Raw genomic sequence first — 11,349 nt, 5'->3', positions numbered from 1 at the left:
AATCGTATCGGACTGGAAATTCCTTTTTTTTTTTTTTTTTTTTGGTTCGGCAAAATTCCAATTCCTAAGTGACAATTCCAATCCTAAATTGAAGCTGTTCTGTGTTTGGCACAACCCGAATCTCTAAATGCTGGATGTATTGGATTAGTAATTGGACTATATTTTAATTATTTAAAATAAATACTTTTAAAATTAAAAAAAGAGTTTATATATTTATATATAAAAAAAGAATATTATATGTAAAATTGTAAATATTATGTATTTATATATAGAGACAAATTTTATCTTTTTTTATACCTACAAATTATGTTAATATATTTTTTAAAAATCAATTAAAATCAAATCATAACATGATAAACCACAAATAATAATAATAAAATAAAAAATTTAATATTATATTTAATTAAAATAGAAGAGGATTAGAATTTTTTATTTATTTTTTATGGACTGATTGAGAAGTTTCAGGGCATTGTATTTATACTTATAACTGTAATTCACAAATACAAAGTAAATGAACTTTTTAATTTCTGAGATGGAATAATTTGATTCTCAATAAAGTGAATTGAATGTTCATTCTCTTAATAGACAAAAATCCAATCACACCATAAACGAAGATGCAACTCAAAATCAGAGTTAAAATGAGAAGACAAATTTGACACAAACAAGAAAGAGAATTTCTTAAACAATTGTAAGAATTTTACACTTCAGTTCATAACATGGTTTCTATACAAGAGGAATATCTTATCCTCACGTTAAAATAAAACTAGAACAGATTTCGTGTCATGGTCTCTCTTGCAAAGAGAATACCTTATACTGGCCTTGAAATAAAAATAACAAAGGAGAACTTTAAGTAAAACTCAAAAAGAAAACATATATGATCCTCCCAAACAAGTCTAAATAAAAACCACTCCTAACAGATAGCCTTCATAGCGAGTCTGTCGGTTTCCTTGCAACCAGTAGGACTGAGAGTAAGTTCATTGACAGGAATGGAACATGGCACTTCTCCCAGGCAATTATTCATAACATATGCATACGCTTTAGGAGACTGGCATTTTACATTGAAAGATCCACAAGAGCCTTAAGGTAATCCAAAACTGACAAACTCAAGGTCAGATATAACTCTTCCTCTTTGGGAGGATAGCTCTAATGTGTTTCCTTCATAAGCATCTGCACAAGTTGTACCGATGGTGACTGTTTGGAAATAAACATTTCATGGATTGCCTCCAAACTCGTCAAAAAGAACTATTTCATTGTTATCAGCGTTGAGGAAATATTATGGAATATGGTACTAAAAGAAGATTAAAAAAGAGCATTTAGAACACCAGCACCTAAACATTCAAAATTTTATTTGCAAACTTGGTTGGAAACTTTATTACCATCTTTGCGTAGGTTTTCCACAAGTAGTGAGGCACTTACTGTTGTATGCTCCACGGTAATCACAACTATAACTGCAATCATCTTTATTGGCTTTGAAATTTGGCCAATACCTTCCAAGGCTTTGACTAGGGGTGGGCAAAATCCAATCCAACCCATTCAATCCGTCCAATCCAATCTATTTTTAACGGTTTGGATTGGATTTTTACATCAATTGGATTGGATTGGATTCAAAATATTATAAATTGTATGGATTGGAATGGTTATGGATTGGAAATATAAATCCAATCCAATCCAAATAATATATTATATAACTAAAAAATTATATATTTTTTATTTTTTTCATTTTTATATATTAATTTTAGTATTTTTTTTATTTTTTATATATTGATTTTTAATATATATATATATATATTTTTTTTTTCTTTTACATCCTCATATCTCAAATCCCAAATCAAATTGTAATTTGTAACCCTAAACTAAACATTTACCTTTGTTGCTGCCCACCACCAGTCCATCACCATCACCATAATATATATATATTTTTTACATCCCCATCATATATATATATATATATATCTACATATATTGTATCCAATTGTTACTTATATGTATATATATATATATATATATATATATATAAATGTTTAAATATAATTTATTACTAATTTTATTGTTTTGATCTTTGTAGAGCTTATAGAATCAACTAAAATTAGTGAACCTATGAACGTTGATTGACTTATGATTTACCAAAGTTTTAAGGTTAAAAAAAAAAAAGAATTATGCATTGCTCCTTGAGTGAATGAATTTTGACGAATGTATTATTTTACATTATTTGTTCTAACAATTTTAATTTAATTTTATAGGAGTGAAATGATGACATTAATTTTTGCTATTTAATAAGTGCATGATGTGTATCATTTGCTATATTTTCTTCTTTATTTTCCATTGTAGACTATGTTGTATTATTCTAATTGTATTTTATGTTTGGATAATTATAATTTATTATTTATATTTTATATTTGAAAAATTTTTTATTTGTATTATATATTCATAAATTAGTAAGTTTCAAACCGATCAACCAATCCAAACCAAACCGATCATAAATGGTTTGGTTTGATTTGGATTTAATGCTTTAATGGTTTGGTTTGAATTGTAAATTAGAAAAACCGATATGTATGGATTGGGTTGTATTTCGGTCCAAAACCGAACCAATCCAATCCATGCCCACCCCTAGCTTTGACCATTTACCACGTTTCTCCTTTTCCCAATCTCATCAAATCAAACCACAACTGGATCAGTACCAAGAGGAGCTGGGAATGTTGATTGAGAAAATTGATCTTGTTAATGGATAGAAATGTAATTTACCTTACCAAACAAACATCTTACTTGCTGGGAGACAAATGTTGTGCCATACGTAACTAGCTGATTCAGGGGCTTCTACATGGAGCTGCTTTTCATAACCAGCCAACCCAACCTTATATTTCCATTGATTCTTGGACAAGTACTCTTGGCTCTGAAGAAAATTTCCATACAAACAAAAACGAAATATCATTGGTAAATATATATATATATATATATATACATATATATAGTAAATGCAAGTCTCAATTTTGGATATATGAAGAATTTTAATGTGCTAACAAACATGTAAAACAATTAACAAGAATAAGTACAAAACAAACAAATAACTTACAATGATTACAGCAGCTAAGTTTTGTGTGGTGGGAAGCGCCTCTGCAGCCTACGATATTAAACCCCATTTATCATTAACAATTCAGAGAGAAACAAAACACACACTTATATAAAAAGAAATATATACCACAAAGGACCAACTATAAACCATGACTTAAAACCATTAATTGATCAAGCAAAAGAAGCTATACCATGTGCAACTCCACACTGGCATATGAACAACTGAATTGACCAAATAAAAAACTCAAGCTCTTAATTTCAGCAACTAAAAAATGATAAAACTCTTTGATTGATATTATAATTGGCTAGCTAGCTTTGTGAATGTTGAGTATATATATATATATATACTATATCATATATATATATATATATAAATACACACACGCATAACATAGAATCATGCTAATACAAACTAACAACACTAGCAAATAAATTCTCTGCAGACCGTCGGAAGCACTTCTGCTTGATCCGGTTATAAAAGCTCAAACTTGGCTACACATATATATGAAGACATATATACAAATCATTCACTTTATATTTATAATATGTATATTTTTTCTTCTGCAGTTCTAGAGCTCAATTTGGGAACAACCAAATCAATATGTCCAAATCAATTTATAAAAATATAATGAGGCAACAAAAATAAATGAAATATCCGAACAAACATCACCAGGTTATCTATTATGTGATAATAAATTTTTATTTTAATAATGTTTTTCTAGTCTAAAATGAAATTGAACATGCATACACGGTTTTGTTTAATGCCACAAACTAGTGTATATCTTTCACTTCCAAGCTAGAATTGTTATTTGGCCCGGAGACAAAAGGGTGCAGAATGTAAGCTAGAGTTGTTCTTCTCTCCATGAATGTAAGCATAAATTCACTAAACTATGTAAATTTTGTAGTCCCTTATCATTTGTAGTTTCTCACTATAGAATTTTCTTTTCGATAGCTATTGGTTGTGCAGATTGATTTGATTATTTCAAGTATAATTTGCAAAGCTAAACAAACGATTCTAATGATTTAAAAAAAATAAATAAATAAAAAAACACTTCATTGGCTTCCCTTCTGTCTCTATGTTATTTGCCATGCAAAGACTACACATTTTCACAAATTTGCATCATATTAAAGCCAAATTTGACGTATACCCACTTCAATAAAAAAACTTCAAAAATTAAAATTTTCAAAGAAAAACCTACCAGGTGAGAGTTCATTGTCTGTGACTTAGAGAAGTTTTTTTCTTGATGCTTTTTATGTTTCATTTTCTCTTTACGCCACCAGCTTTCACCTCCAGAGCTTTACCCTTCAGCTTCAGCTTTCCACCAACAACTATCATAGGATGACATATTCCAGTCAATATTATTTAAGAAAAATAAAAAAATTTATGATAGATAATATATATCTGAAACCTCAGGGCTACATAAATTTAAAAAAAAAAAAAAAAAAAAAAAAAAAAAAAAAAAAGCTTAACAGCAAGAAAAATAGAAGGTAGAGGCGGAGGAGCAAAGTAAAAATAGACCAAAATTTCGCCCTCAAAAACCATGCAGCTATAAATTCAACTCATAAACAAACAGACAAAAAAAAAATACAAAATTGGCAGATATAAACATCCAAGCAACATCGAAACACACAAAAAACAAAAAAAAACAAAAAAAAAAGAGAGAGAGAGAGAGAGAGAGAGTGAAATTACAAATCTAAAGGGAACGAGATAAAAAATAATTAAAAGAAGAAAGAAGCTTACTTTTCGATTCTTATGGGGAAGAAATCAGAGAGGGCTGATATCGTGACTGAGATTACTAGCAATTGGGCGTAATTTAGAACTGGAGGAATAGAACGATAGGGATTATATAAAAATCGAAGAAGAAGAAGGAGGAGGAGGATCGAAGAAGAAGAAAAAGAGAAGAATTGAACAAAACTCACTGAGGGTTTCCAACGAGAGAGCTTCGGGTCAGTTTTGTCCCAAGCCAGCAATTTTTTTTATTTTTTATTTTCACTGGGATTGTATACAATCCTGGATTAGCCAATCCCGTGAAACAAACAGACTCGGTTACCGACCGACCGAGCCCGGTATATGAGAGTTGGTGGCATGAATTTTTCAAATCGGCCCTCCCAGCCCGTGTGCAGCCATGGCTAGCCTAACGAAAATCCCTATTTGACTGTTGAAAACCAAATAATACATGAGTCAAACCCAAACGTTCTTTAACACCGCCTCCTTTTCTCTGAAATTGCAAGTAATCGTGACTCCTCCAATTGCTGACTATACACGCTTTCCTTGCAGATTCCCAAGAACTCTGATCCTTGATCACAACACACAGGAGAAAGCTGCTGCGCCATTCATGTCTTTTAGAAATGATGGCCGAATTGATGAAGAACGAAACTGTTCTAAGCGAGTGATAATGGTTTCAGGCTCTTTTCAAAAGCGCCTTATTGGTGTGGGAACATTTTAGGAGGTGGAGTTCATGATCAGATGGGCAATGACAACCCTTTTTACCTCTGTAATAGGCCGTATAATTTTTGTTATATATATACTTTTTATTTTGATAATTGGGCTGTATCGAACTCAGTAAACTGAGGATCTCTCAGGCAAATAAATTATATGATGGCGTATATGATGTAAATAAGCTGTCTATGATGGTGGTATTGTTATGCCATTGCAGATAAAGTAGTATTTTTGTATATTTCATTTTTTTTTTTTTCCCTATTCGTATGGCCTCGCAAAAGGAACAATTTTATTTCTAGAATTTCGTTTTATCTCCCCTTCCCGATCGATCACTTCTTTGGCTCCTACGCCAAAGCTGTTGTATAAGCTTATTCATTACCATATTTGACAATAATGAATTTTCTGTAATCTTCAGTTTTTACTATACCTTTTTTTTTTTTTTTTTTGTTGGTAATACAGTTATTTACTTTACCCGAATCTTTATTTATTTATTCATTTGTTTGGTTATGAACTTAATTGCAATTAAGATAATCATGGATCAGCGATCAAGTTTTCTGCTCTTCTGGTGATAGTTTCGAATCTTGATCATTCGATGGTAGGATGTGTGATTGTTTGTATGATTTAACTATGGTCTCAATTCATCATCTCTGCTGCAATGATTTAAATTATGCCTTCCCTGCTTGACGATAATAATTCCGAATACCTTTCTCTGCTCAGGTTGAATGTCGAATGTCGATTCTCTGCTGGTCTTCTCAACCGAAAGATCACGTAAACTGTATCTGGCCTCAACTGAGGGAAACCGATGTTAACACCATATAACATAAATGGGATAGGAACATTACTCAGTCAGAGAGTAAACAAGCAAATTTTCTCAACTTACTCTTCAATTATGATTTTACAGAAAAAGAAACTGATCAGTTGATTGTTTTCTCTAACAGTATTATGATGTTTTGAAGACTCAGGTGGAAGTAGGGATGTGCATGAAACCGGAAGAACTGAAAAAACCGACAACCGATCCGCATCGACCGAAAAATTTTCGGTGACCGGTGATCGGTCGGTCGGTTAACTGCCACCGATGAAGAGAAGGCTGTCGGTTTGGGTTCCTTGAATCCCATAACCGTCGGTCACCAAAACCGACCGATTCTTCTGCAATATATATTTCACATTTTTATATATATTATTATAAGAAAAATAAACTGAGTATTTTTCTTGAAATTTGGCACTTCGAATCTTTTTCTGACCTCAAGCTTCTTATGGAATTTCTTCTTTTGAGCGATCCGCTTCAAAGTCGTGGAGGTTGTCATCGTGGTAGCTGCAACGATGAGTTGGGTTTCATCTGCTTCGGCTTCTTACTAATTTTGTCAAAGACAGAGAAGAGTTTTGTGGATGCTGTGAAAGTTAATGTGCAGTAATTTGGTTTTACTAAACTAAGCATGGTTTGTTTGAGTAAACTTAATGTATGTCTGACATTTTGCCACTTATATGGCCATAATTTTAGATCTAGAAATATCTACATGTGGTCTTTTGATTTGGCTGTGTAAAAACATGTCTGTAGTAGCAAGAAATCAGTTTTTAAATAAAATACATAGTGAAAAGAAAAGCTTTCTCTAAAAGCTTTCTCTGAAACTATGTGTGGAAATATATGTGTGATCGTAAATATATAATTATTGTGTAATTTTTCCATTTTGCGTTTGAGTTGTGGAAATATATTTGTTCTTCCTTTGCAGGTGATTAGCTGTACAAATCAGCCAACAGTTGATCATGGAGTACAAAGGTAAGATGTGGTAGGTGATCTCAAAATGTGGGTTTTCATGGAATTCTGATTTGCTTTGTGAGGTTCTGATTCTCAGAACTGAATGAAGCATCTTCCTCTTATAGTTACATTGGTCTTGCTCTTGGGGTCCAAAATTGAGTGAAGCCATTGTGTTGATAACAGAACTCAACAAGAACATTCTCCCCCACTACTCTCGGCCACTCCATCCTCTGTAAAGCTTCCATTGATTCTGCTATGCATATATAGATTCAACCAAATTTCAATTCCATCCAAAAGAATTCCGATCCATTAGCTCCCAAAGGCACTTTCAGATAGACTGGAAAAACGTGATAGCAAAGCTAGAGCACATGAGTAGACTGCTTTCTTATTTATCAAATGGAAATGATAAAAAATTTTCCCGCTTTGCTGCTTTTCAAGTTAGAGAGGGACTTAGACCATGTAGGGACCGGCTCGGAGCAATCAAGCTCAAAGAGCACTACTGGGCGGAGCTTCTCAATCCAATTCCTTCATGATCCAGTGAGAGAAAGAAGAGACACAGACAACATGTTGACTACTTATCTCATGCAATTTGTGGGAAAAAACCGTTCTTAGAAGTAGTTTTCACTCGGATGTCTTAGCTAGAAAGCAAGAGGTAAAATTTAGCTCTTGAAAACCAAATTTTATATCATCCGTTTCCTGTGGATCTTCACTTAAGATGGAAATTGTGCATCTTCTGCTGAAGCAAGAAAGGTTCTTTTAAGTATGTTGTCCTTCTGGTTGTAATATTTGTATTGTTCTTCAATTTTGGCCAGTTGGATGTTTAAATAATTTAGTATAAAGGAATAGGCTTGGATATATTACTATATGGTGCTGCAAACGAAAAGCTCTTGCATATCTGCTGCTATGCAAGAAGAAATTAACGACTGAGGGTAAATTACCTGGTAACACACCGTTTGATGAGTCTGGAAATGATGCCAAACTCTTTAGCATCCCAAAAGTACATGGGCTTATGTTAGTAGTTTCTCTTTATAGTTGTCCTATCTTGTGGAATGAGACTATCTTCATAATTTCTTTCTTAAAATTTTTCCATCTTGCAGGTTAGCAATGCCCAAGAAGAATTACAGCAGTGTCTTGCTCAAAATGCTACAGGTAATCCTAAGATTATTCATGCAACAGAGAGGCATGCTGGTGGAATCATTCAAGCTGTTGGTCATTTTAAGTTAGGTACAAATTTATTTCCCATAGATATTCAAGACTTTAAGGGCTATAAGGTGAGATCCCACATCGGTTGGAAAGGGGAATGAAGCATGCCTTATAAGAGAGTGTGGATACCTTTCCCTTGAGAGGCCTTTTAAAACCGTGCGGGCTGGGCCCAAAGCGGATAATATCTCATGCGAGTGGACAGGGCTGTTACAGATGGTATCAGAGCCAGACCCGGATCGGTGTGCCAGCGAGGACGCTGGGCCCCAAGGGGGGTGGATTGTGAGATCCCACATCGGTTGGAAAGGGGAACGAAGCATGCCTTATAAGAGGGTGTGGATACCTTTCCCTTGAAAGGCCTTTTAAAACCGTGCGGGCTGGGCTCAAAGCGGATAATATCTCATGTGGGTGGACTGGGTTGTTACAGATCTGTAGATGGGGTCACTCACTGAGATGATTAGCATCTCATATTTCTAAATTTCGTTCCCCTAGGTACAAGGATTGGGAGACGTTGATCGTCCAGGCCGAACCCAATGTCTCAGTTCATTGCCGATAGTCACAGAAGCATTTCCTCCCTTTTTCCTCTTCATCTTGTATTGCTTTTTATCTGACATTGTATAAATTTCATATTTATTTGTATAATGTTCTGTATACTATATTGGACACATTTTATTAAATACTACATTAATTTCCTGTTATTATTTTGGAGTGCTGTAAATTTATGGAAACAAATTGTAGTAAGATGGGAGGAATAAGGTGGTGGTTATAGAAGTGTGTTTTCAGTGCAGGAATTTGTGGTAAGTCCAACCCTTAGAGGAGGTTCTGCCGGATTTTCCATTGGAAGGTCCGGTAGGGTTTCCCTGGGATCAGGGCTTATCTAGGGTTCCGGTGAGAAATTTTGGACGAGTCCTGACAGTTGGTATTAGAGCTGGACTCGGATCGGTGTGCCAGCGAGGACGCTGGGCTCCAAGGGGGGTGGATTGTGAGATCCCACATCGGTTGGAAAGGGGAACGAAGCATGCCTTATAAGAGGGTGTGAATACATTTCCCTTGAGAGGCCTTTTAAAACCGTGCGGGTTGGGCCCAAAGCGGACAATATCTCATGCGGGTGGACTGGACTGTTACAGATGGTATCAGAGCCGGATCCCGATCGGTGTGCCAGCGAGGACGCTGGGCCTCAAGGGGGGTGGATTGTGAGATCCCACATCGGTTGGAAAGGAGAACGAAGCATGCCTTATAAGAGGGTGTGGATACTTTTCCCTTGAGAGGCCTTTTAAAACCGTGCGGGCTGGGCCCAAAGCGGACAATATCTCATGCGGGTGGACTGGGCTGTTACATATAATCTGGAAAATGTGAACCCTGGCCATGAAGTGGTGAAATTTTACTTGTTCTATGAGAAATGGAGACGTCCTGAAGTTGACAATGCAAAGATGTACGTGGCAAGACTGAAAGCACATTTTGTGTTTATGAATCTTTCTCTTCATCTGTATAGTTTAAGCAAAGTTGCTCATGTTCACAGGACCAATAAAGTTTAATTTTTCTGCTAAAAGAAGAAAACTCTTCATTTCCCCTTCTGCATATGGCATGGAAGTTTAGCATATTGAATTTCATATTTATGTTTTGCTTTTTCATGGTTTCTATTTTTTTCTATGGTAATAAGATTATTCTTATTCTATGTTGTTCTTGTTAGTAGCTAATCTTGGTTATGCCTTTTTCTTTTCGTGGACAGTATCCATCTGGTGTTTATCTCCATCCTTCTGGTGCTGAACCAACTCTTGCAATTGCATAAATCCATTGAGAAGCCACTGTGGAGATGAACAGGGAAAACAAAGGTGGATAAGGTATTGCATTCACAATTCGGTACAGACAGGAAATATCCGGTGTAGATGAGAGCCTTTTGCTGCAATAGTTTTGTTGGAAGATTCTGTACATATATGTTTGATTATGTGTTTTTTTTTTTTTTAAGGTAGTTATGAGCTGTACAGATATTTAGGAATCAGTTTTATTTTATTTTATTTATACTTAGAATTAAGGGGATTTATTACCTATTATGTATCCTAGAAAAGGTTATAAAACCTAATGTACAGAAGCATAATAAAATATCCTATTATTCACATTCTTCTGTTTCTATTTTATATGGTATCAGAGCAAGTTAAACCTCTCTGAGAAAAAGTGCGGCGGCATGAACAGTACCTACGTAAACAATAACCTCGAGTGAACAATATCCTCGCATAAATAGTACTTTCTGCATTTCTGCACTAAAAATGTCCAAAATTACATCCAATTTTTAGCCCCAGTCTTCTCAATCTAAGGCTCAGATTGCCCGGAATTTACCTGAAAATCACCCTTTTCAGATCATTACAATCCGACTAAGTGGTGACAATTTTCTCCGGTGATCACAATATGTTCGCATGTATATCAGAGGAAGAGGGAAAATTGGCTATATCACAGGAGACACAAAGAAGCCCGATGTGAATGATCCAGCCTATGCTATTTGGGATGCCGAAAACTCCATGGTAATGACATGGTTGGTTAATTCTATGGCTGAAGAGATAGGGGCAAATTATCTATGCTATTCTACAGCCAAGGAATTATGGGATAATGTCTCACAGATGTACTTAGATTTAGAGAATCAATCCCAAGTTTACGAATTAACTCTACAACTTGGAGATATTCGCCAAGGTGAGGACTCTATGACTAAATATTTTAATTCTCTAAGAGAATTTGCCAGGACCTGGATTTATTCAACAATTATGAGTGGAAGTCACCCGATGACTGCAATTACTACAAGAAGATGGTGAATATTGGCCGAGTCTTCAAGTTTCTTGCAGGTTTAAATGTTGAATTTGATGAGGTTCGTGGCCGGATTATTGGAAGGAACCCTTTG

The 11,349-nt window shown here is 34.7% G+C and overlaps 2 protein-coding genes across 7 annotated transcripts; one reads left to right on the top strand and one right to left on the bottom strand.

Annotated features, from left to right (window-relative positions):
• Positions 1-651: 651 nt before the first annotated feature.
• Positions 652-5,352, bottom strand: LOC107433613 (uncharacterized). Of its 6 annotated transcripts, none has more exons than XR_009634703.1 (6): positions 4,990-5,352; positions 4,811-4,889; positions 4,269-4,398; positions 3,071-3,118; positions 2,743-2,890; positions 652-1,167 (listed from the first exon to the last, which is right to left on the bottom strand). XR_009634703.1 is itself a non-coding variant. In XM_060812517.1 (6 exons), exons 3-6 carry the CDS (start codon positions 4,329-4,331, stop codon positions 1,079-1,081), a joined length of 327 nt encoding a protein of 108 aa, XP_060668500.1. In that variant the 5' UTR covers positions 4,332-4,398; positions 4,811-4,889; positions 4,990-5,352; the 3' UTR covers positions 652-1,078. The 6 variants fall into 6 exon arrangements, 1 of the variants encoding a protein (XP_060668500.1); XM_060812517.1 differs by having other exon boundaries at positions 2,764-2,890; XR_009634704.1 differs by lacking the exon at positions 652-1,167 and adding an exon at positions 2,613-2,646 and having other exon boundaries at positions 2,748-2,890.
• A 1,918-nt stretch (positions 5,353-7,270) lies between these two features.
• LOC107433589 (probable sucrose-phosphatase 2) lies at positions 7,271-10,251 on the top strand. The gene is made up of 4 exons (XM_060812879.1): positions 7,271-7,283; positions 8,147-8,259; positions 8,360-8,533; positions 10,192-10,251. The coding sequence occupies exons 1-4, from the start codon at positions 7,271-7,273 to the stop codon at positions 10,249-10,251; spliced, it is 360 nt and encodes a 119-aa protein (XP_060668862.1).
• The last annotated feature ends 1,098 nt before the right edge of the window (positions 10,252-11,349 follow it).

The sequence above is a fragment of the Ziziphus jujuba genome, chromosome 11 (genome assembly GCF_031755915.1).
Source record: "Ziziphus jujuba cultivar Dongzao chromosome 11, ASM3175591v1".
NCBI lineage: Eukaryota > Viridiplantae > Streptophyta > Magnoliopsida > Rosales > Rhamnaceae > Ziziphus > Ziziphus jujuba.
The sequence above is the reverse complement of the archived record's forward strand: the minus strand, read 5'-3'. Positions and strand labels throughout refer to the sequence as shown.